The following is a 25932-nucleotide window of genomic DNA, read 5'->3' on the forward strand; positions in this document are numbered from 1 at the left end:
AGGAAAGGTATTACAGCTTTTTTCTTGACTTCTTGTTTCATTGGGGATTTTGATGCTGTTTGCTCTGCTTTTTCCAGTTGGTCTGGTAGCATCTCCAGATGGAAGAGTTGAGTCAGAGCAGCTGAAGCATTGCAGAGTCAGAGCAGTAGGATAACAGATGGGTGAATGCTTTATAAATACTTCTAAATTATGTTAGAACCTTCTAAATACCTTTGATAAGAGCCCAGTAAGAGCAGTGTTCTGGAGGTGTCGAGAGTGCAGAGCTGGGCTTTGGCTTTCCCTCTGCTTAGGGCAGTTTCTGGTGAAGTTTCACTACAGTCTCACTGGCATAGGACACTCCTGCTCTGAGAGTGGGAATAATTCAGGTTTTCTTCTTGTTCAGTGTTTGTGACTGCCCTGAACCAGTCACCAGAGTGCAATCAGTCTGAATTCCAGCTGTGTGAATCCCAATAAATACCACTAGCCTCAGTGATTGCCATGGGCTTGCTTTAGGCTGACAGGCCTCACTATAGAAACCCTCAGATGCAAGGGATATCTTTGGGATGTGACTAAGGAGAGGATGTGGTGCAAGCACTAAGTTCAGTTGAACAGCTGGAGAAGAAATCCTGGGGTTCCTGTACCCCCCTTTGCATTGATGACTGGCTTAGCCACTGAGGGCTTGTCTTCCTGGGGGAGCAGAGCACTTAATCCTGGAGTGACTTTGGCATTGGTGCAGCCCAGCTTGTGCAAAAGCTGTGTGGATTTTTAGGCTGCATGGTAAAAACCAGCTACGTGACTGGCTTTGGCTTTGTGGAGTTGTGGTTTGCCCTTAGCCCAGCCAACTTCACATAAAATGTCAGAATAAGCTTTACATGCATGGATGTGATCAGTCAACATCCCTGTTCCTGACAGGCAGCTTCCTGAGCCTCAAGTGTTCTGCAGTCATATCCTGAGTTTAGTTTATCCACATGTATTGGGAAATCTCTTAGCTGAAATATTCCCTTATTAGTGAAGGAAGTAACAATATAGCACTTGTCTGAGGCTTTTCAAAATATTTTTTATTTTATTTTTCCTTTCTTCCTGCTAAACTGGTACAACTTTTGCATGTAGCCATGCCTGAATGCTTCCCTGTTGATTTCCCTAGCTCAATAGAAAGACAGCTCAAAGGTTTGTTTAAGCATACAGAACAGGAGCTGATGGAAAGCTGCATATACAGAGTCATGTTTAATTAAGCCAAGGGGAGGAACAGCAGTGGAGCCAGGCAAGGCAGCTTTGAGTCAGTCACTGAGTGGCAAGGGGCTTGTTTGAAGGATTTGTTGATATTAATTAGGTGTGCTGTGTCTGCTCTGGGTGACATCAAACATGGCCATTTCACTGCCACTAACCCCTTTGTTCCTACAACCTGTTTGTCTTGTTAGCTGCTGAAATCTTGATGTCTGTGGAGCAGGAACCTTCTCTTATTAAATGTTTGTGCAATGTCCAACACAATGAAGTCTTGATCCTTCTCTGAAACATCTCTGTTCTGCTGTAAAAGAAACAGCAGTAATGTCAAAGATAAGCTCTTTAGGCAAGAGTTTATCAAATATTCTTCATGGAAGAAAAATCAGCAGAAGAAACCAGCATTAAATGGAAAAGCCCAGCAGCTGATTAAGCTGGGCTGTGCCTTAACAATAGTTTTTGAAACATTTCAGCTCCCTCTTAGAAGTATACCCAATTCTGGCTTGCAGTTCATTAGACCTATTCACTTTCCAGATTGTGCTGTGTACACAAGTGTCTATTCAGATTTAGACATTTTCTGTGAAATTATATATCTTTTACAATTAACATTTTTTTCTCCTTTCCAGTTGTTTTTGATGTGTACAGAGACAGCAGGGTAAGTGAACAACAGGTTGTTTATAATTGTTTCTTCTGTGAAAACTTGAAATGCTACAAAGATCAAGCAAGTAATAGCATTGTCTTCTTGGAAGTGCTCCTGGAAAAAAAAAAACAACCAACCAAACAAAAAAAAATACCATTAAAGTAAAAACCCTGACCAAACAAAAAAAACCACCAAGCAAAACCTACTTGATGTTATTCTGTTCCACAGGTCTTTTTCTATGATAAATGCTGTCTACAGTAGGAGAATAATAGGATTAGGAGTGTAAATATGTCTGTGCCAGTGATGTAATTATTTAGTTAATATTTTCCAGAGAAGTTGTCTGTTCTAAAGCACAGAACTTAGGCTTTGACTGCAATTTTCTCAGTTCTGTGAATACACAAGAAGCAACTTAGTTTTTGTTATGACATGAGAGTCCTTGCTGCAGTAATTTAGAGTGGAATAGACAATTTCAGCTGGAAATGATCATCAAGTCCTACTGCTTGACCAATTCAGGGCTGACTGCAATTAAAAGCATGTGGTTATTGGTGGTGTTCCCAGGCACATGGTGGGATTTGTGGGGCTGTCCTGTGCAGGACCTGGAGCTGGACTCAGTGGCCTTGAGGGTCCCTTCCAACTCAGGATATTCTGTGACTCATTTAGGGCATGGTCCAAATAGTTTTCAAACACACAAACAGGTTTGGGGCATTTTCTTTTAAGACAGATATTTCCTTGGGCTTTATTTATTTTTCCTGTGTTTGTTTTTTTCACTACAGCATTTGAATTCATCAAAATTATCCTTAATATTTCTTCAGATTATCCTTGTGAGATTGGAAAATGGTACATACCTGGAAGTCTGAGATAGGAAGGGCTAATTGTCCAAAGAGGGTGTGAATGTGGTGTGCCCAGTTTGTGACAGATGGAAGCCAGGTTTTTCTTTTCAAGCTGCTCCATCTGTGCTTCTGAGAGTTGGGCAGGTCAGAACCCTCAACATCCAGATAGTGATGGAGTTGGGGAGAAGGATCCCACCTCAGCTATTTGAAAGACATGTAGGTGTAGTGCTTAGGAGTGTGGATTAGGGGTGAACACAGAGGTGCTGGGCTAAGGGTTGGACTTGATGATCTTAAGGGACTTTTCCAACCTAAATAATTCTATGAAGGTGTCAGTACCAGAATTATTGACCTTGACTTCTCCTAGCATGAATGGGGGAAAGTATTTGGTCAGATGAATTGTGCTTGAAGGACTTGATTGGAGAAAGTCTTTATTAGAGTTGAGCGTATTGGAAGTAAGTCCTGATTCTCATTTTGAATGTTGCTGAACTATTTTGTAATTCTGTAACAGTAAATCATGCCACAGTTTACAAAACAGGAATGTCTCATGTGGAAAACAATGACTGTACCATTTCTCAGCTCAGCTTTTAATGTAGGTACCTAAAACAAGTCTGTGGGCTAGAGCAGCTCTGCTGTAATTGAAATTACCTGCCCAGGCTCAGATCAACAGACATGAGGATGCTGTCAGGGAAAATGAGGATCAGCACTTGAGCATTGAACCAGATTCTGCCGTTGGGTGCTCTGCCTTATAGCTGAGGCATGAAGAGAAATTATTTAAATAAAAGGTATCAGCCTGTGGTATCTCAAATGAGCAGTGTTTCTTAATCTGTCAAGATAAAATATATCTGTTTGTAGATTTCTCTCGGTGCCTTCTACCCTCAGGTCTTGTAAACTGCCAGCTAGCCCTTTGTGTGTCAGATGCTTCTCCTTTCACACGTCCTATTGTGGTTTGCAACTGTGTTATTCATCGCTCCCTTGGCGTGTGAGTTACAGGCAGCAAAAGAATATTGTGAGCATGATTAATTTCCAGAGCCCGTGCTCCTCATCAGGCTGGTTGCACAGCAACCTCACCTACAGAAGAAGAGAAATGTTCACTGTCTGCTTGTTTTATATCCTTTCAACTCTAAATATTCGGCTTGGAGAAGCAAGTTGTAGTTACTGTTATAAATGACAGCAGTCTCCTCCCCGTGCTCTCTTCAGTTGCTTTAGAGACTGTCTGGTGTTGGCTCCACAGGTCCTGCTCACTGAACTGGAGGGGGAAGTTCACAAAAGCCTGAGAGCCGGCTCTGCTGTTGCTCTTTGCTGTCCCTCAGGTGTGAAAAACAAACCAAGTTCAAGTCACTGTGGTAAGAGAGAGCAGTGCAGGGAGTGGCTCCAGACCACTGCTGGCTCGCAGCTCTTGTTGAGGAGCAGACCAGTGCTTGTGCCTGTGCCTTGTGAGGGTTGGCACTGTGCAAGAAGGTGCAGCTGGAGTTAGGGAGATGTAACAGTGAAGTTTGCATTTTATTTGTCTGTTACTTCCTTTAAAAAACAGGCTTTGTCGTGGGCACTTCCTTTCAGCTCCCCGCTGCTTAATGCCTTAGCAAAAAAAGCATGAAGCTGACAGGGTGTGGTAAATCTATTGATTCCTCCTTTTAGGATGAGAAGAAAACACCACGTAGTACAAGTAGGGGAATTTTTTTCCCCCTCCACTTAGGCAAAACTTTTTTTTTTCCTGGTTTGTGCATTTCTCTGCACAATCTTGTGTGACAAAGATTACTAACAGCAGGCAAAAGAAAGCAGATAAATAACCTTACTACTGCTTTTTAGATACACAGTGCAAATTATCTGAAACTGTATTTAAATCATGCATGTAAGACTTGAGAGAGAATTTCATCTCAAGAAAAGGCAGTTTGGTTACTGACCCAGGGTTATATACACTCCTTTTAATGAGCCCTGAAAAGAGATACTGAGTTTGTTTTGCCACTTGTCATCAATTTGCAGCTAGCAAAGCTCAGTGCAGATTTGAGACCATTTCAAGGAAACAGCTGTTGCACTGCTGTCTGCAGGGGTAGAGGAACACTGCTGGCTGCTCACAAAAAAAACATGTTGCTTTCAGTAGTCTTAAAATCAATTTTCAGTTTTTTCCAGGGTATGTTTATTCTCTGGAGAAATGATTTAATGTTCCTGAGAAAAAGCTGAGCTGGATGTATTTGGGGTAAAGAGGAATTTCTGTGAAAGCCTTTCATAAGGAAGTATTGGGTATAAACATTTTGGATGTAAGGAAAGATTCTCTGAACTGCTGAATGAACTTTGCCAGCCATTGCTTCTGTCTGTGATTAAATTGGTTCATTAGCTTGTTTTTCTAGAGTGATAGAATGAATCTAAACCCACAGATTCCTCCTCGTGCTGCCTTACAGCTGACAAGACACCCCCATTAGCAAAAGTAAAAGATTGCTTATCATGAGAATTTGTGACAGCCTTTTGAGGAGGACCAGAGGTGAGAAATGACAGCAGAGCTTGCCCCACTGGCTCTCTGCTCTGGTGATGGCAATATTAGTGCAGAGGTGTTGCAGCTCAACCATGCAGATCTGGGCTTGCTCACCCTTCTAGAACAAATAAGAAACCACTCAGGTCTGCATCCCCCAATTTGTAGTTTCTTTTGTAGCTGTCTGGTTTCAGCATTGTTGTTTCTATGCTTTGGCTTCTTAAACTGTGCTCTGTGAGAGCTGTTCCTGGTGGAGCTGCCCTGAGACAGACACCTGTGAGAGCCTGGGTGCAACCACACGCTCCCTGCCGGGCTGCTGGCCCAGCTCCAGCTTGCCGGTCATAACCACTGGTTTCATCTCTGCTGGGACTCCCCACACCTGCACCAGGAGCTCGCTGGGGACCAGAACATTTCTGCTCACAGGTTTCCATCACTTGCAGTCCCACAGTGTGTCAGTGCCTGTGGGATAGTTCAGGGGGTGGGTGGGAGAGGCAGTCTCCATGTTACTCTCTGCCGACGCTTCGAAAGCATCTTGGTGTGTTAGGAACCAGATGGCTGTAGTGTAAATAATTGAATGTATTTGCTGTTTGTATCAAGATCTTTTAAAGCAAGAACATCCTTCAGAAATGAAGGAAAAGAGGAGAAAGCAAAATGAATGTCTAGTAGCTACACAGTCTTCAGGTTTGTTTTCCAATTCCAGTTGATCTTTATTATAAACACAATAAAACTCTTCAGCCCTGCTTATGTTACTGCAACTTTTTCCTTCCCTGTGTGAAATCAGCCCTGTAGAGCAGATTTCTTCCAGATGTAATACTGGTTTTGCAAATTTTTACTAGCAGCTGTAGTCATATTTCCTTATAATTTATTACAGTGTTTTATTAGAATAGTTGATACTTCCTTGGGCAAGAGAAGATGGCCCAGTGCTGGGGATTGTATCTTAAAGTGACTCAAGGAACACAGACCATTTCTTCCTCCCCCACACTTCTGTTACTTCTAATATGTCTTGTTAGTCTCTGCTTTCATTTTTCAGTTGTAAAGCAGTTGTTTTGTTGTGCACCCTACCACAACTGTTTGGAACACAGATGTGTTAAAGATGGGGTAGAAACTAGTGTGGACTGCTAGTAATGGCTATGTTTAAGTTAGTCTCTATTTATCAATGTCTGTACAGCACCTTTGAGGTTTCATGAGCTCCACCAGCATTTTGCAGACCCTGCTCTCTGTTTTTAGGGTCCCTTGTAAGGCCAAGAACAGCAATTTTTGTAGACTGCTGGATGGTGCAGTGTTGCTGACGTGGTTTTTCATGGAAAGAAAAATCCCTGTGTGGGCAGTTTGGGTTTTTTTGTTTGGTCGTGGTTTGGACAAATCCAAATCCGTTGTGTTTTGGGTTTGGGGTTTTTTTTGTGGTTTTTGATTAGTGCTCTCCCCTATTCCTTGTCCATTCTCTCTGGGGATCTTGGTGGATCATGGGGATTAGCCAGAACTTCAGTGAGCTCATCTAAACACCTGGCATAGAACTAAGTTCAGTTTATTTGAGCTCTGTCTGATCTATTGTTTAAAACAAAATCAAAGTAAATTAGTACATGATAGCTTGCTGTGATTTAAACTCTAAAAGGTAAAGGATGTTAGAATATTTTAAGTGCTTAAACCCAGGTTGTTTCAATTTTAACATCTTTTATGTAAAGACCAAGCATACTGTAATAATCTGAGTATATTAGTATTTTGATTTTTTTTTCCTTTTTTAACTTATTTTTTTGTTTCAATTCTGTTTTTTTGTTTTAATTTGTCTGTGGTTCCTTTGCAGGGTAAGATTTGGTTAATAGATTTTAACCCATTTGGTGAAGTAACAGACTCCCTGCTCTTTACATGGGAAGAACTCACCTCTGGAAAAAACTTGAAGGGAGACCAGAGTGAAGGGGAAGCAACAGAACAGGTGAGGGAGGCTCAGTAACATCCAACAGGATTTATGCCCTTATTTTTTTCTTTCTTTTGCTGTTACAATCAAATTGTGATGCAAATCCCATTGAAGTAAATGAAGCTCATGTGAAATATAAGCTCTCTTTAAGTAGATGTTAGTTCATCTTATAGTTCATCTCAACAGGTATCACCTTCTAGTTTTAGAGGCCTGCAAGGGAATTTTTAGTTCAAACAGTTCAAGCCCATATTGCAGCTTTGACCCCATTGCAAAGAAAATGCCCTGAAACTTGTTTTTACACAGTTTTGATGCATTCCTTTCTATATAGTCACTTAAATTTCTGCTTGGTTCTTGATATCTGTCATGCAGTTTGCCACATCTTCAGTTTTGTGCTTGGGAGAAAACAAGAAGAAGTTTTTCTTAAAATCTATTACTTTTCTATAGCCACTTAAATTTCTGCTTGGTTCTTGATATCTGTCATGCAGTTTGCCACATCTTCAGTTTTGTGCTTGGGAGAAAACAAGAAGAAGCTTAACTTCTGTCTCTTCCTCATCTGGAATACCCTTAGCAAAGCCTTGTCCTCTGGTTGAACTCCCAGAACTTTCAGAACAAGACTTTTCCATCCCTCTTCCAAGCCACCTTTCCTCTGTAAAAACAAGTAACTCCCCGTTAATACAGAAAGGGAGGAATAGTCTTTATTTTTTGTATTCCAGCTTTTTTTCTCACTTCATCTTGAGGCAGAGTCCTCACATTTTAACAAGTCCTTGGGCAGCTGGGTGGGAGAGAGGAAGTTGTGCATTAGTGGATCCTGGGAAACACTTGTTTATTTTCTGAGGAGTGGTGTTTGGCCAGTGTGGGCTTTTCTTTATTTTCTAGCTGTTGAACTGCATTAGAGGTCACTGAAATGACAAACTTCACTGAGCTGATTTTAACATCTGAGATTTTCTTTAGTCCTGTGGCCCTTTCCATAACACATTGACAGGGACACCCCACTCCAGGCTGTCCCTCAGGCCATTGCCTCTGTCTCACCATGGAATGAAAACCCATTCCATGAACCCTCCTGCTGAAAGCTGTGTCTCCTTTGTTAGAGCACACCCCCAATTCTAGAACTGTCTGTGGGACACATGAATTTTCATTTTGGGATTTCTTTTTCTCGTTGCCAGATGCTTTGCAAAGTTTTCTGTAGTTCAGACCTGGGTGAAAAGTAGAATAACTTGTCTTCATGTTTCATCTGACATCCAGTCACATAATCTGGTGTGCAGTTGCTGATCTTTCTCAAAATGAAGCTGTTTATTGCAGTGCAGTTGGCAATTGCATGGCATGCCAATGTGTTGAACTGAAAATGATATGATTTTCCAAAACCTGTTGCTATAGTTCAGCATTTAGAGATCTTTTTGGCCCTTTTATAGAGGTATTTTTTCCTTTGGTAAGTAAATTGGTTGGAAAGCTTAAATTATAATTTCAGTAAGATTATAGTTACCAATGTGTTTAAACAAGGAAACTGTGAAGACAAGTTCAGGGATTCTATCAAAAAGATTTTTCTCTATTCAGATATGTATCTAGATACTATTGCTCAAAGTTCCTTCTGCTCCCTTATTACAGCACTGCCACAAGCATGAATTTATTAAATACATTAATAACTGATACACAGTAGAAGCTTTAAAGTGAGGTAATGAAAGCCATTATTTGACTGTTTAACATGTTTGACATTTCAAATTGCTCCTAAGTGGGCAGGGGTTTTATAAGAAAGCTACAATTTTTAGAAAGCTCAAGTTTAGTTGAGTGAGTGCCAAATAAACTCATTGGCAGCGTGACTCAGTCTCACGGAGGAGTCCCAGAAATATTTAATATTCATGTCCACTGTTTTTGTCTTATCTCCTTTTCCAAAGGATTATCCAGTGTTCCGTTGTACCAACAGCAAAGTCACTGTGCAGCCCAGTCCCTACCTGAGCTACCGACTGCCCAAGGACTTTGTGGACCTTTCCACAGGAGAGGACGTTCACAAATTGATTGACTTTCTAAAACTGGTAAGAAGTAGGAGAAAAAAAATCTCTGATCTTCCACCTTTGTCAAATGGAAACACCAAAATCCCTGGATCTCTGCTTTTGTTACTAACAAAGTGTACAAAATTGCAGAAAAAGCAATGTATGAAACCATCACACAATGCTGGGTTGATTGTTTCTGAAGTGATGAAGAGCAAGCTTTTTACTGCTCTCACTTTGCTTAATTAATTTTGTTTTTATGGAAAGCAGTGAATGCAGTTTGACATATCTTAATGAAGGACTGAGCTGTTTCCTTTCTTACTGAAATATAAATATGAATGTAGTGTGAATGGAAATGTGTTTTTTGAATGCCTGGAGCTAATGCTTTTAACTTTTAATGTTTTCAGCTTTATTTTTCTTTAAAAGTTACAAGACAAATATATTAGGAAAAAACATGATAGAGTTGTTCCTTTTTCAGTCTGCTTTCTTTGTTCTTTTAATGCACAGTGACATGAAGGCATGACTAAGTTAGGGAAGGGAGGGCAGGTCACCTGCATCACTGACTCTTGCCACCACCATGATGTTTTCTGTTTCTTGTGTATTCCATGAGTTAATGGACTAGGCAAATCTTGTTCTTTACTGGAAGGAAAATCCTATAGGTTAGGATGAGAGAGGGGGTTGATTTTGCTCTGTTCCATTTGCTGGAAAAATTATCTCTTACTGTTCCAAAAAATGACTTAGAAGCGCAGTCACTGTCTAATCCATTGTATCTGGAACACTTGACATGATTTATTAGTGCTCTTACTTCAGATAACTGTGTCCTAACATTCTGAACTCTCCTGTTCTATTGACAGAAAAGAAATCAGCAAGAGGATGACTGAGGTACCCAGAGGCATTACATTGAATTACAAGCAAGAAATGTGGCAAAATCTGTATTTAGCATAACTATTAAACTATTGATTTAAAGAAAACCTGCTTTTTATAGTCAATGAAAGAACTGAAGGGCTGTTCGTCCCCAGTGTCTGTTGGTTTATACAAAAGTGTAGGGAAGCTTTTTCAGGGAAACATGAAAGGTCAGGGTGAGTTCTCACTGGATTCCAGGTGCAAAGAAGCAACAGCCTGAGTGCAGCTGAACAAGTGCTTTCCATTTCTCATAATGTGAAGATTGATGCCACTGAGCTACACCTTTGGACTCCCCAGTGTAAATATGGCAACATGAAATGCTTGTGCAGTAAAAACATGGAGCATTCTCTGCATTTAGGCACACTCTTGCTTAATATGTAGTCACAAAGTAAAAGGAATGTACATTTTTATCTGTAGTAACCTTTTAAAATTGTAAATTGATTTTGTTTTGGGAGCACTTCTCGTCCTTTGTGAAAAAAAAAATGGAGAAGGGATTTTTTCGTTGTTACAAGGACTAATATTTCAGAGAACAGCTATAGCTGTAGCAAACTACTTAAAGTTTGAAAATTTTACGTACTGGGAATTTGAAATTCTGAATGCATTTAAAGTAAAGTAATATTTTCACAGTCACTAAAGCGAAATTAAATTATTTAACTTCGCCAAATTTAATTTCATTTTCATAGTAATGCTTTCTTGAAACCTGTTTTTTTAACATGATTACACACTAGACATCATCTGTGACTTTAATCTACATAATTAACATCAACCTATAATTTTATATACAGACTCAGTCTTGTGTCTTTTTTGTCACATCTCTGAGTTTCTTATGAAAGTAATTATTCTTTCAGCTCTTAAAATTCTGTATTCATTTGGTACTTCTTTTTTTGTATAAAGGGAAGCTTGGCTAAATCTGGGGAAACAGAAGCTCTTGTTACCAATTGCTGTTGTTTGGGAGGTGGGGGAGAACAGTTTTAGGTGAATCACCAGCTGACTTTTGGATATAGGTGTTTGTATGGCATCAGTAATCTATTAACAGTGTGCAGAGTTCCCATTGAACTAAAGGACATTTGAAGAAGCTCATAACCCCTGGAAACTGGTTCCTATTTCAAACCAGTTATGTGATACTGTGTGTGTGTAGAGCTGTTTGTGTTTCTTTGCCTTGCTTTTGCTGTCAGATTGGAATGGTGCTTGGTTACAATCTGTTCTTGGATGTTAAATCTGAGCTAAATTGTTAAATTATTACCTAATGTCTTTATTTAGCTTCTGTTTTGAATGAAAACTTACTCGAGTTAAAGATTATGCAGATTAAGAATCCACACATTGATGAAACATCACAGAAGAAAGCTCCTGGAGTCAGAACAGTCTGCCCTGAATTGAAGCATTGTTTGAAGCATTGGAACCTGCTTCTCAATAGCTTTTTGTATTCAAATTAGGTGATCATTAACTCAGGGCTGGGCTATACCTAATCCTCCCATACTGCAGGATTTTGGATGAGTGTTTCTCGCCCTCCCCAGAGGGATAATTTCAATGTAAATGTCTCTAAAGCGGGTAGGAACCTCAAAGTGTAAAAAATTAACAAAGCTTTTCTCTTTGTTTTAAAGTTTCTAGCCATAACTTAAACTGTTGGGGTGATCTAACCACACTTCCTTCCTTTACACAGATGATGCCCTGGAACTTCCAATAGATCCATAAATGCTTCTAAACCAGAGATCATTGTCTTTAAAAACAAACTCTTAGTTTAAAGCTGGAAGATATTTTCCCACAAATTAATTTGCCACTTTCTCAGCTGTCTTTGCTGAATGTTCACCAGAACATATTTGGTGATGGGAGCAGTTTGCTGGGAGCCTGTGCACTCTGTGGTGTCTCTTTAGGTGGGTGGGCTGGAGTTTTTCTCCTCTGTGAGATCCTGACAGATGCCCACTCTGAATTCATGGGCTGCTCAGCCAAGCTGAACTGCAGTTTAGAGTTGCAGGAATTTGTCCTGCTTCCTTTGGGCTAACTCCTAGTGAGGAACCTTAAAAGGTAGCAGAGCAAAAATACTGGTCCCATGTTCAGAACTGGTGCAGAAACAATCCCCAATATAAAAATATGATGTGTAGGATCAGGTCCCCCAAAATACCATATCCTTACAGTTTAAATACATACTTTAGATGCACTTTGTTTTTATCCCCAACTTCAGTTAACCAGACAATGAATTTTATTTGGCTGTTAAATTAAAGATTCCTCTTCTAAAAGAATTTTCACTCTCTATGTCCTTTTGATCTCCTAGGATAATTAACAAACATATTTCCTTTGGGGAGCTGAGGGAGCTAATGTTGGTAGATTAAAAATGCTTCAGATCAATTTTACACTGAATAGTACATGACACTTTTCTATTCCATCATAAAAGCAGTTTCTGCCTCTAGCCATCATATGCAGAAATCTGAAAATACAAATTTCCAGTTGTTCAGGTCCTTGTTCATGGGATTTAATTATATCATCACCATTTGCTGAGTAAGGGCCAACTGTATACTATATATTCTTAATTATATGCTTAAAACACAGTGTGAAGATGCTTGCAGTCTCATCTAGATGACAAACAGAAGTTTTAGAGGGAAGTAACATGCAGTCATTTTATACAGCTCCTGTGCCTGCCAAACCCTGCAGAAGTCTGGCTGTGTCTGATGGCTCCAGCAGTGAGATTCAGTTCTAGGGCTGCAGCTCTGCCAGGAGTGCCAAGGAAAAGTCCTCATTGTTTCACAGCCAATACTTGTGATGTTTAATCTCCTGGGTGGATAGTGGGGATCAGGATTCCTGCAACCCCATAAGTAGCAGTTGTGAACATGTCCTGGCTTAGTTCAGGATTTGGAGTGACACTCCTGTCCCTCTGGGCTTCAGACTGTCCATGCTGTTTGTTCTCTTTTGACTCCTCTTTCTCCTGTGTTGTCCATGTCTTTCCTCATCCCTCAGCCTCTTATTTGGATAAATATTAAGATTAGAATTGATTGCAGCAGCAGCATGGATAATACTGAGCTGAATTTTAAAACCTCTATCCACTTTTCCCTCCCTCTTACAAAGGCACATAGAGTGGTGCTCTATAATACCTAAAAAAATCTAAACCCTAAAAGCAGGGGAGAAATACCCAGGTCCGAGTCTCAGTAAAATAGTAAAATCAGTAGCACTTGTTGGATGCTGATCACAGACTGTAAAAATCCACATCTGACACCCTTGGCTAGAAATCTCATCTGCCTCATTGTTACATACTCACCTGCTGCTCAAGTCCAGGGTGCAGAGAAAAGGTGCCCTGTGAGATGCAGTTCAGGTGCTCATTTGACAACAGAGACCCTTGGACACTCCTGGTTTCAGGCTTTCAGGTGAGCATTGCCAGGTGAAAGGACCCCAAAACAGATCAGGGACACTGTGGTCCAGGTCCGAGTCTCAGTAAAATCAGTAGCACTTGTTGGATGCTGATCACAGACTGTAAAAATCCACATCTGACACCCTTGGCTAGAAATCTCATCTGCCTCATTGTTACATACTCACCTGCTGCTCAAGTCCAGGGTGCAGAGAAAAGGTGCCCTGTGAGATGCAGTTCAGGTGCTCATTTGACAACAGAGACCCTTGGACACTCCTGGTTTCAGGCTTTCAGGTGAGCATTGCCAGGTGAAAGGACCCCAAAACAGATCAGGGACACTGTGGAGATGGGCAATAGCATGGCACAAACCTTTGTAAAAATCCTTCTGTACCTTTGTGCATGGCTGAGTGCAGCTTTCACAAACTTCCAAATTTGAGGTGTCAAATAGCCAGAGAGGAGGACAGGGTGTTTGTCAGTGAGCATAAATAGGCAAATCAGCTTGGCAACTGGTAATTGATTTCAACCTTAGAGGGCAGAAGTATCAGTTCTGGTTGTATTTGGACACATGTTACATTTTGTACATTAGTTCAAGAAATAATTCTGAACTAAAAATTTTGGCCAAGAGAAGATGGACCTGAAGTGTAACACAGAAACAGACCATGGTGCTTTTGAATCATGAAGGACGTTTGGTAACACTGATAATTGGAGGCTTAAAAAATCTACCTTAGCAAAAGCTTGTCTGGATTGTTGAATTAACAGTGTCTTCTATTTGAATTTAATGACTTCTGTAAAGAGACAATCTCCAACTTGTGGTCATCCTGACATTATATAGAGCTAAAATAAGACTTGTTGCCATAACTGCTGCATTTTGTGTAATCTTGAAGCTGTCTCAAAGATACAGAGCCCTTAAGAAGTTTTGTGAGATTACAGGATTTTGTAATAATGGTGACATTGGCACTGCAGTAAGTCTGGTTTTGGGTTTTTTGGTTCTTCCTTTTGGGGAGGGCAGACTGGCGGAGGGAGGTATCCTGTTACATTTCTTCATGTGAGCTCTTGCAGCAATGGGTATCCTACCTGGGTATCAATAGTGTTTTGATTTCTCTAAGGCCCTCTGAACACCTGGCAAGGCTTCTGCCAAGGATGTGTTTTGGCAGCTTGTAGGGAAAGGTTTGTTGGCTGGTTGGTCATAAACACTGACTGCTCAGGGCCTTTCTTCAGGGAAGGCTGCTAGTTACAGCTGAACTTCCAGGAGAGATTTATGGCTCCTAAACAGCATTAGAGAATGCTGTCCAAAAGAGAAAAAAAAAATCAATTCTTATTTCTAGTCTTTAGGGTTCAAATCCAGCTGGTGGAGGGGCTTGAAATTTTGGGTTCTGTCTTGGCTTCTGCTATGAAACTGTGTCCTGACAGACTGTAGCACTTCACTGACGTAAATGAATTATTCATGGGAGCTGGGACTGTAATTTCCAGGAGAGAGAATGAACATGTGAAGCTGAAACGTCTGTACACCAGTGTGAGGAATACACAGGAGGAGCTCAGCGTCAGCATGTGCCAGAAATGATTGATGTGCATTTCAGTGACTTTGGAGGTAAACGGCAGCCCTGGATCACAGACCTGTCTGTTGCTCAGGAAAGGCTGGAGCCACTATGCTGGGCACCAGGAGTGTATTTCCAAAGCTTGGGAATCACACAATGGTTTGGGTTGGAAAGGACTGTTCAATGCCCTCTAGTCCTCAAACACTTCCAGGGACGGGTACCCACAACTTTTCTGGGCACCCTTTTCCTGTGCCTCACCAACTTCGTCATGAAAAATTTCTTCCTTGATGTCAGTCTAAACTGATCCTCTTTCAGTTTAAAGCTGGTGTCCTTTGTCCTGTCACTACAGCCCCTGGTAAAAGTCTCTGTTTACTATAAGCCCCTTTTAAGTACTGAAAGGCTGCAGTATGGTTACCTAGAGCTTTTCCCAGCTTTCCCCACCTCCCTCAGCCTTTCCTCAAAGGACAGGTGTTCCGGCCATGGGATCATTTTTGTGGTCTTCCTCTGGATTTGCTCCAACAGGTCCCAGAGCTGGGTGCAGCACTGAAGGTGGGGTCTGAGCAGAGCAGAGGGGCAGAGCCCCCTGCCTTGATCTGCTGCCCACAGTGCTGGGGATGCAGCCCAGGACATTCTTTGGCTTTCTGGGCTGGAAGTGCACATGGCCAGCTTGCGCTCAATTTTTCATCCATCAGTATTTCCAAACAATACTTGAGAATCTGTTGGGAAAGTGCCTAACACGGGAAGACTTGAAAAGACAGAGAGTTAATAGAATTTTTTCCAGAGGACTGTTTGTATTTCAGAAGGTACAGGCTGCTGTTATTCTGGAGTTAACTGTTCTGGGTTGCAGTCAGGCTTATTTGAAGCTTAAAACTTTAAAAGTCAGAAGTAATTCAGGTGGAAGTGGCCGTGGAGTTGGCATTTGGTGCTCTGGAGACAGCAGGGAGATGAGAGAAGCAGAATAAGGACCTCAAAAGGCAGTTTTGGTAAGTGTGGGTGTTGATGCCTGCATCCATTTGGGAGAGGTGGGTGGGATAACTGGAGAGAGGTGCTTTTTAAATGCCCCATTAGCAGTGTCCTAATGTGAAGGGAAAATGGCACAGCAAGGGCTTGTAAGGATCAATCAAAATGAAAACTGCGGAAATCTGAAGGAAAGGCACATGATTAAGTGTGAAAAAATGAGTGGATGGAGAAAAAATGACAGATGATTCAGAGAAAACTGATGCTGTTAATGTTTTCTTTGCCTCACTATACTCTTTCTCCTTTTTTCAAGGAAAAGAAGAAATGAAGCAAATTAACACAATTTAGCAGAAAAATTACACTTGGAATAGCTATTGGTATAAAGCCAGAGAGGGCATTGTGAGACCATGATACATTTTATTTCAGGGTCTGTATTTTTCCATATCTTTGTTAATGGCTGGAGCGGTGAAATAAATAGCTGTATAAAAATCCATGGTTGGCAGTGACTTGAGAATACATTCAGGCACTTTGGAGGTTTGTATCACAATTTGAAATGGCCATAATACACAGGAAAAATGGCCTGAAATAATGAGAAGAAATTTGATAAAGGCGAGTGCAAAGAGCTGTAGTTAGGAGGAGAAATCAGACATTCGAGTATAAATGGGTGAGAGCTGGCAGAGCAGCAGTGCAGTGGGAGTGGATAAGTTACAGTAGAGACCATTAAATGCAAGGTGATAATAAGCTGTTGGGGGAGGATAAAGGCAGGTGTCATTCTGGGCTGGCAGGAGAGAGGGATGGAAAAAAATGAGAGATTATTTTGTTTGATGAGAGGATGGTGCAGTGAGATGTGTCGCTTTAGGCACGATGTTGCAAGAAATACATCGGTCACTGGAGAGTGGCCAGGAGTGAATAAAGAATCACAGAAGAGTTCCAGTCAGAAGGGATTCATGAGGATCATTGAGTCTGGCTCCCTGCTCCTTGCAGGACTACCTAAACTAGACTCTGTGACTGAGAGCATCATGCAGACCCTCCTTGAGTGCTGTCAGGCTTGGTGCTGTCACCACTTCCCAGGGAGCCTCTTCCAGCGCCCAGCCACCTGCTCAGTTGAGAATCTTCTCCCAAAGTTCAGACTGGACGGCATCCCCAGTGCAGCTTCTTTCCATGGCCTCATGTCCTGCTGCTGGTCACCAGAGAGGGGACACCAGCACCTCCACCTCCCTCCCTGGGAGAGGTGCAGACCGTGAAGTCTCTCCTCAGTCTCCTCCAGGCTGAACAAACCAAGTGGCCTCAGCTGCTCCTCATAAGTGTTGCCCTTGAGACCTTTCACCATCTTGGTCACTTTCCTCTGGACACACTTGAATAGTTTGATGTCCTTCTTACATTGTGGTGCCCAAAACTGCCCCCAGGACTTGAAGTGAGGCTGCCCCAATTCAGAGCAGAGCAGGACAATCCCTTCCCTTACCTGACTGGTGATGCTGTGCCTGATGTATCCCAGGGCATGGCTGGCCCTCCTGGCTGCCAGAACTCACTGTTGACTCATATCTCACTTTCCATAGTGGTGTAGATTCAGAAGATCCCCCTGAGCCTTCTCTTCTGTGCATGGATCCCTCCCAGCTCTCTCTGCCTTTCCTCACAGGAGAGATGCTGCAGTGTCAGACATTTCTCCAAGGAGCACCCTAGAAATGGTGGACAACTTTGAACTCAAATTGCTTAGAAAAAACGACTGTAATCATGAAACGTGTTTTTCTAACTGCACTGCATGTCAGGCTCTAATCCCAGAAGGAACAGCTTGGCCTGTGATGCCATCTTTGGAGGCCTATGCAGGGTAGAAAGGGGCAAACCTGCTTTCTCTGGCTGTGTTTTCCAAGTTATTGCCTGCTGCTTCTGTGACAGCAAGATATCCCTTGTGTCCTGGTTTTGGGGTCAGGAATGCACTAAGAGCTGCCTCCAGTCCCTGCTGTTCCACAAATTCATGTTTCTTCCCGTCCAGGACTGCTTAGGCACTTGAATGGGTGTTTTGGCTAATTATTGCCTGCTGCTCTTTCAGCACGCTCCTGCCACTTGTACCCCGGGCCCAGGCTCAGGAAGGACTCTTTTCTCTGTGAGTTTTTTGCTCATGGGATAGTTCATTGTTATCACAAGAAAATGTGATTTATTAGAAAAAGGCAAAATCAGGCTTCTTCAAAACAGGAAAAGGGACTGAGCTCTGTGCTGTTTCTAAAAGAAGCCAGCCAATATATAGCAAAAATGGGCAGGGAGAGCCCTCAGAGGAGAAACTATCCCAGCCCAAAGGCAAGTTACAAAGAGAGTCTGGGGAATTTGCAGGAATAATGCTGATTATGCTCAGTCTTACTTGAGACCCTTCCTCATGCTATTCCCTTCACTTTCCATGTGATGTGAAAATTTCTGCTTTAACCAGTGAGACAACCTTCCCCAAACTCCAGATCTCACCTGAGGATGCCACATGCCCTTTCAAAGTGGTATCCATGCTTGATTTCACTGATTCCAGGTGGAAACCCTCAGTGCTTTCCTATCTCTTTTGGGGGTGTGAAGGTTCAGCCCTTCTCAGGGCTGAAGAGGAAAGGAAATTCAGCTCCAGCCCTGGGTTTGGATTTGGGGTTTCTCCCTTTTCCAGAAGGCAGTGATCCACAGCAAGAAGTCAGCCAGAGTCCAGGAATAGCAGTTTGTCTCTCATAGAAACCATTTGATTGGCATCACTGAGCTGCAAAAAGACCCGGTGGGCTTGGTGACAGATTCTGATCGCCTGGAGACAGGTTTTTCTCTCTCATCTCACAGCGAGGGGAAGAAAGCTCATCTGGCATCCTTTGTACTCGCATACACCTGGGAAAGGGGTAGCAGATCTTTTGAAAAGGAGATACAGAATGGGATCATGAACACAGAGGGAGGGAAGTGTCTGCTGAAAGGCCTCTGTCTCAAAGTGTTTGCCCTTTGGAGTGTGGGTATCCCCAGAAAGGAAACAAAAGGAGCAACAGCAACAAAAAATATGATGGAATCATACACCATGGATCTTCATTTTCAACCTAATTCAATCAAGAGCTCTCTTAAACATTTTCAATATCATGAAAACAGGCAGCTTGATGGGGAGAGATGCTCTGAAAGCCCCTTCCTGAAGGAAAAGCTGCAGGAGTGGTTTCTGTAGCAGTGGGTCATGAATCCATGAGAAATGTGTTTTGCAAATGGCCTGAGGGCAGGAACACCTTCAGCACAAATTTCTTTTATGAGTCACTACAGAAATAATCCCCCAAAGCCAAGTCTGCACAAGCCCTGCCTACATTCTGCTACCTTGCAGGTGAACTGCAAATGAGTTTGAGTCAGAAACATTAAACTGTCAAAGAACTTCGACACTGGACACTTTTAATTTGCTTTGGATGACCCTATTTCATGGAGAAGACTTGGAAATAAGTGTTAATGAGTGCTAATTGCTGCTTTTTCACTAGTCAGGCCTGTATAGCCCTAAGCAGTGATTGATGATGGCTCCTTCCAGTGCTGTGATTTATTTACCGGCTAAGCCATTAGATCATCATGGATTTCTAAATAAAATATTTGACATCTTAAATACCTTGGGAATCAGTAACAGAACCAATTTTTTACATCTGGATCCTCAGATCGTGCTCAGCATTTCTCGCGGTATTTTAGGAAAACTGGTTTTTCATTGACCTTTTTCCTAAAATAGATTTTTTTCATAAATACATGAACATCTGACACCCTCAAAGCACACAGCCTCTGCCATATGCATTCGAGAAGGAAATTGGAGCACTGCCCATGGATGGAGTTTGCTCCACACTGGGGTCTCAAGGTGGAGAACAGAAACTGGTATGTAATATTTGGGCATCTGGTTTCCATTTTTCTTATTCAGCCTGAGATTCTTCCAGGTATGGGAAAACTGCAGTTGCTGCTAATTTCCTAAGCAAAAGATTATCTGCTTCTCTTTAATGTGGACACATAATCTTTAATTATGTTGTTTTAATACATATAGCAAAGATAATTCTCCTTAATTATTACTTTGAGCACATGGCTGCAAATGCTGTTCACATATTTTCTTTTACTTTTTTCAGTAAGAAATCTGCATTAGTCCTAAATATTGAGGTGTTTTTCATTATTGAGGGTGCAAATAAGTTATTCAGCCTACAGCTTTCATGTGTCAGGAGATCAGGGCTGTATTGACTTCATGGTTGCAAAGCCTTCTTTAAATTTATTATAGGGAAAAAACAGGACTCAACCCTGAAATTAATTAACCTGAGTTGTTCCAGACACCTGCAACTGCCACGTGTAAGCATCAGTCTGGTGTCTGACATTTATGGCTGGAGAAGCAGGTTTGGAATGGCATTAACCAGCTGCTGGGAACCTCTGGAGCCTGGGAACAGCATCATGGGCTGCTGAGGCAGGTTCAGCAGGGACTTCTGACTGCAGGAGGTCCTCCCTGGGCAGGAGGTTCCCCCTGGTGCTCCATGCCCACTGCAGGGGCAGCAGGAGCCTCCTCACCACCCTCCTCGAGGCTGGAAGGAGTGTGGAGAAAGGGAGGAGGCTCAGAGGCAGGATGAGTGTGTTACACAGAGATTTAGACTGGAAGAGGCTGCTGTAAAACATGGGGAAAGAGTAGCTCCCAGCCTTTCTCAATCACAGAAGCTTTTCCAGCAGAAGGGCAGTAGCTCAGATGAGAAACTGGTGCTGCTTGCCTTGGTCACCCCTTACAGGCACCTGAGATAGCATCCATGGCCTTCAGGGATTCCGTGGTGATGGACTGAGAACCACAGCTAAAACCAGGGAAAAGGAGGTCTTCCCTGATGGGATATTCCTTTGTAGCTTGCTTTTACCTCCTGTGGTATCCCTTACGGGAGTCAGGACTTGCAGCATACACCTTGCACCCAGAACACCCCAAACTATGCAGGGAGAGCATCTTCATGGGCAAGAACTGCAGGACTGAGCATCCCTGTAGCAAAGGGACCAGAAGGAGCCAAAACAGAGGCTGAACCAAATAAGCCCAGTAAATTGTTCTGCAAAGAGCAGGAAAACAAATTCTGGTTTCCAAACATCCTCTGTAGCTGCACAGAGTCCCTTGCATTGAGCAAGTCATCCTCAGACTTCTCTCTGTGTCCCTCAGCCATGGGCAAGGCACAACCTCCTGTGGATAATTTGGAGCTGTGCCTGGGCTCTCCATCTCCTGGGCTCTCTGGTCAGCTGGAAGGACAAGCAGAACCTGCTGCCCTTACACTTCTGCTCACTGATTCCACACTCTCGTTTTCCTCTACCCAACCATTGTTTTTCACAAAACGTGCTGCTGTTTGATGTATTTGATTTTTAGCTGTCAAAATTCATAGAAATGGGACATTTGTGGGCACTGATGGAGACAGAGCACTCACAAAAGCCCTTGAGGTTAAAATGTGGGATGTGTTTTGCATCTCAGCACCTGGACACACCTTTCTCCCACCCCTGTCCCCCACTGGAGTTGCATCCATCGTTCTGCCCCCAGTCCTGTGTGCATAGAGCTGGTGCTCAGCCCATAACATTTCACAGCGTTTTCCATGAGCCTCCAACAGCTTGTTAAATGGGATAATCCTGGCTGCATGCTTCCTACAAATGCTTCCATTCATAGATCCAGCACTTGCTTCTCCTAATTAAAGGCAATTCTCCCAGTTTGGATACGTTTTGCCATCAATAAAGTGAAAGACATCTTTAAGTAAGAAACCCAAAATACTATTAAGAGGAGATAAGGAGATAACATCATACCTGCTATCTTCAGAATGTTGGGTTTCCACACTAATTAAAGTAAATTTTCTGACATTTACATCCTAGCCTTTACAATTTTCTTCCTATTTGATGATTTTTCTTACAATAGCATTCAGGTCTTTTTGTTTTGTTTTGGTTTTGGGGTTTTTTTTGTACCATAAGACTATCTTGTAAATATAATGAATTTGGGAAAAAATTAGGACAATTATTTAGTGTTTCAGTAACTACATAGGGTTTTTGTGTACCATAAGACTATCTTTTGGAAAATATAAATATAATGAATTTGGGGAAAATTAGGACAATTATTTAGTGTTTCAGTAACTACAGGTGAATTTTGTGAAATGTCACATTTCAGTAAATCCCTGTAGTTTGAAATTTAGATGATGTTTATTAGGTTTCAGAGGGATTGTAGAAGAGAAGTGAAAGTAAGGGACAGGGAGTTACTAGAATGGAATATAAGGGTGAAAATGGAGAGTGCAACTAGAGAGATGGTTAACTCGATCCAAGCAATGTTTGTGTGTAGTTTGACCTTGCTGAGGATTTTTATTGAACTGGATCTTGTTGTAGACAATGACACCATGCATTTTGCTGCTATGAATTTCTAATTACTGAGCCGAGCTTTTCCAACAGTGACATTTCTTGCAAGTTGGATATATAAACCTAATTATTCCAGGTTTGGTACTCTGACATCAAAAAAAATTAAAAAGCAAGCATAAAATATGCATTATTGCCTATATCCTTGCAGTTATGTACCTCCAGGGTAGTGTGAGGTGGCTCTTTGTTCCAGCCTGCGTGTTTTAGCTGTGCCTGGGGTGTGTGGGAGGAGATGGTTTATGAATGTGTGCAAGGCTTCGTGCACAGTTATGCAAGAGCTTGTTTCTGAAATAGAGGGATCCCAGGAAACACAGAGAGAACACAGCCCACCCACCCTGGAGAGCCAAACCTCCCTGCAGGAACCTCACACCTTCTCCAAGATTCATTCCCAAGGGGGAATGAGGAGAAGGGAGCAGATTTGCATGGTGCTGTGCTACATGATGTAAATGAATGCTGCAATAATCCAATTTATTTCCACAGCTGGAGGTGCTGTCCACAAGATAGCATCATCCAGTCCAAAGACTCTGGGAACTGATCTGTCCTTGAGGCTGAGGGTGAACATGCTACAAAGGTGATTCCTGGTGCAGTGGTATATAAGCCAAAAGGGGAAAAAAAACAGGAAAAGCAAGAAAGTAAAGCATATTTCTAGTCTAAAGTGATTGATTTGGTCCTCTGTGCTTGATCAGGCAAATTAAGAATGTGTGGAGCCAACTTCTGCTCTGGAGAGGGATGAGAGAGGAAACAGAGGGAGCCAGAAATCTCCATGCCCAGGTTACAGAAATGAAGGCCAGCTGAGCAATGGCTACGTCCCAGAGGTTGGTGCTGTGCTGGAAGAGGCTGCCAAAGCAAATTTGCTAAGGGAATGTGTTTTGGATCTCTTTTTGCAGCCCTCAAGAGCAGTGTCAGAGCTTCTGGCTTAGACTGGCCAGGGGCTGGCCACATTTACAGGGTTTTTGGGAAAACATCAGTGTCTGGGTCTGAGCTTGCTCCATATTGTGATGCTTTCCTGGCATCTTGGACATCTCACAGAGGTTTGTGACTCCCACAGAGACAGGTGTGGGCTGAGCCCCTCACTTTGGGGTGTTGCAGTGGCCAGAGCAAGGCCAACCACACCACTCTGGAGTGAAGCCTCACCCTTGGCACTGCTGCTCCTCTGTGGCTTCTCCTGCAGCACCAAACCTGTTTGCAAAGGCCTCAGGTGTGTCAGACCAGCTTTTCAGCTCTGCCATTCCCGTCACAGCTCCTGGAGCCTGCTTGGGAGGTAATAACTCAGCAGTTTAATATTAGCCAATAACCTAACAATTCCCAAAAGCTAAGTGGGAGAAGCAGATATTCTCTTCTGCCTGTTTCTAAGTCTGAAACCTCTGCAAGTTCTTTCAATTTAATCTTTGGCTTTTTCATGCTCTGAGGCTGTGGGCTGTGCACCTCTGTGCCTTCCTTCCCCTTTCCCACACTTCCCTCATTGCCTTCCACAGAACCATTTCTGCCCTGTGAACTGAGCTTTACTAAATTGCATTCAAGCTCATTAGGGCCTGAAACTTCCTCCAAGGAAGCACAAAAGCCAATATTTCTTGTGAAAAACCACTAAAGCCAGAATGGTGAAGAAGAAGGACACCCACAGACCTGCTCACAAGGCTTGTGCTGGGCTGCAGCACAGAAGCCTGTCTGAATCTAAAGGACTCCCTCATTTACCACAGCTTTGCACCAGCCAGTGTGTAGGGCTGGATCCTGCAGGGTGGGCAGCACATCCCCACCCTGGGGAGAAATCTCAGCACAGCCCTCACAGCAGAAAGGCCCCACAGGCTGTGAAAATGGAGATTTCGGGTCACAAAATTAATCTCAGATTTTATGGGAGTATGAAAGATTTCAGATGGGTGTGGTTTTTCTGTCTTTCTGATATAAATTAATATAAGTATAATGATGTTGCACCATTGCACCAGCTGTACTGCTTTTCTCTCTGAAGAAGGACTAAATCATTAAAGCAGCCACAGGTTTTAGATATCCAGAATCCAATGATTTATTAAAAATGCTTCTGGTTGTGTCATTTCTAATAGAACAGCTATTCTGCATCAGCCCTTTTGGGGCCTGCATCAGGTATAGCCCCTGAGTTACTAAAGCATCACCATTGCTCTGAAATATTCTAAAACACTGGGAAAACTTGATGGGGTCTATAAAGAAATACTGATCCTTGCTGAGCCAAACCCCAGCACAGTTTCCTGGGGCTGCAGGCACAATAATTCCAGAGCTCTGGAATTATATATGGCAGCAGCAGCAGGGCTTTTCCTGTAGTGTGAGTTAGGGAGTGCATGGGCAACACTTGCAGCCCTGCCACCCTTGGGAAGCAGATCAGGGGGATGCCTTTTAATTGTCCCTGCCTTGAGAGCTGGGCATTCAGGATAAAGCCAAAAAACCCCCCAACTTTTGGACTTTTCAGTCAAGAATGTAGGAGATTAGTCATTAATTCACATTTTCAGTTGTGCGGAGAAAGAGGAAGAAAAACAACTTTCTTTTTCTTATGGTTAGGAAAAGAAATTGTTATTTTATGCATTAGGAGAGAGCTGCCAACAGGGCTTTAGACTTTCTCCCCAAACAGGAATAGTTGCCTTTCAGATGCAGCAGTGGAAACAAATGTGCTTCTTAGCACGTACCTTCCCTCATCCAAAAGCCCCTAAAGAACCATGTTCTCTGCTGATAGAAATCAGCACAGCTCCAAAGCCAAACCCTCTGAGATGCTGACCACAGCCTTACAGGCAGAAGTGATTCCAAGAGCAGCACTGTGGCTCTTTTAACACCAGCTGAAGGCCAGTGGGGAGCAGGGAGTGTGCAGGAAATGGTTTTGGGAAGCAGCTCATATTTATCTTGGTGCCACCTGGGGCAGCTCTCCATGCAAACCAGGGCGTTTGCATAAAAAATAAACCTCAGACCCTCGTGCTGATCCACCAAGCACTCAAAGCCAAGCCTGTTCTGCATTGAGACAATCTGCTTAGGATGCATCCTTCCAGAGCTCTGCCCCAGCCCCTGGCTGGCTCTGGCATCATCTCCTCCCCAATGCTGGTGCCTGGTGCCAGGGCATGGTCAGGGGGTCCTGGGACCACAGCTGTTGGCTCATGCTTTTAATTTATCTGTATAAAGTTTGAAAAAAAACAAAACAAACAAAAAAAACTTCCCTTTTTATTTTTTCTGTGCAATGCCACCTGCTGTGTAGAAAAAGAAGCCCTTTGGTCCCTGACTTTACTCCTTCTATAATATGGTGATCAAAAAGGTGATGTTTTTACCCCAAGGTGTTTCCAGGGGACAAGAGGAGAGTGCAGCCAGTTCATGTAAAGCAATCCTGGCTGGAGAGGCCTGCTTCATCTCAGCTGCAAAATTAGGATGATGTTTGCTGTAGCGTTTGCAGCAAAGGAGGCCTGGAGGCAGAATTTTGAGGAAACTGCTGAATGAGGAATTTTGGGAGTGTCACTCCCTCAGGGAGGGCAGGGTGAAGCAAAGCAAGTCCTTGATTTCTCAGTTCAGCACAGGGCACATCAGAGGCACAGACAGGCTGTGTGAGAGCCTTTTGCTGTGGTCAATATTGGTTTAGCATCAATAATAACAGGGTGGCAGAGCATCCCTAGCAAGGCCACACTGCCAAGCCATTAGGCAGAAAAGATCCTTCCTTGGATGTAAATTCATTTTAGCAAGGCTGAAAATAACCCAACCAAAGAAACTCACAATGGTGAATAAGTCCACTGCTAGAAATGGAGGAAAATGGGTAGAAAAGTGTTTATCTTAAAGCACATAATACAGAATCCTTTCTGCCATGCTGAACAGCAGGACTGGGAAAGTGTGAAAGCCCT

The 25932-nt window shown here is 42.7% G+C and overlaps 1 protein-coding gene across 1 annotated transcript in view; it reads left to right on the plus strand.

Moving 5' to 3' along the window:
* CDC123 (cell division cycle 123) overlaps window positions 1-12165 on the plus strand; it is a 33198-nt gene extending 21033 nt beyond the window's left edge. The window contains exons 10-13 of the mRNA XM_039730852.1: window positions 1824-1852; window positions 6933-7061; window positions 8933-9070; window positions 9880-12165. Of these exons, the coding sequence (XP_039586786.1) occupies window positions 1824-1852; window positions 6933-7061; window positions 8933-9070; window positions 9880-9906 (323 nt within the window). The 3' untranslated portion in view covers window positions 9907-12165. The remainder of the gene's footprint in view (window positions 1-1823; window positions 1853-6932; window positions 7062-8932; window positions 9071-9879) is intronic.
* The last annotated feature ends 13767 nt before the right edge of the window (window positions 12166-25932 follow it).

The sequence above is a fragment of the Passer montanus genome, unplaced genomic scaffold, assembly GCF_014805655.1.
Source record: "Passer montanus isolate IOZ18808 unplaced genomic scaffold, ASM1480565v1 scaffold74, whole genome shotgun sequence".
NCBI classification, from domain to species: Eukaryota; Metazoa; Chordata; class Aves; order Passeriformes; family Passeridae; genus Passer; species Passer montanus.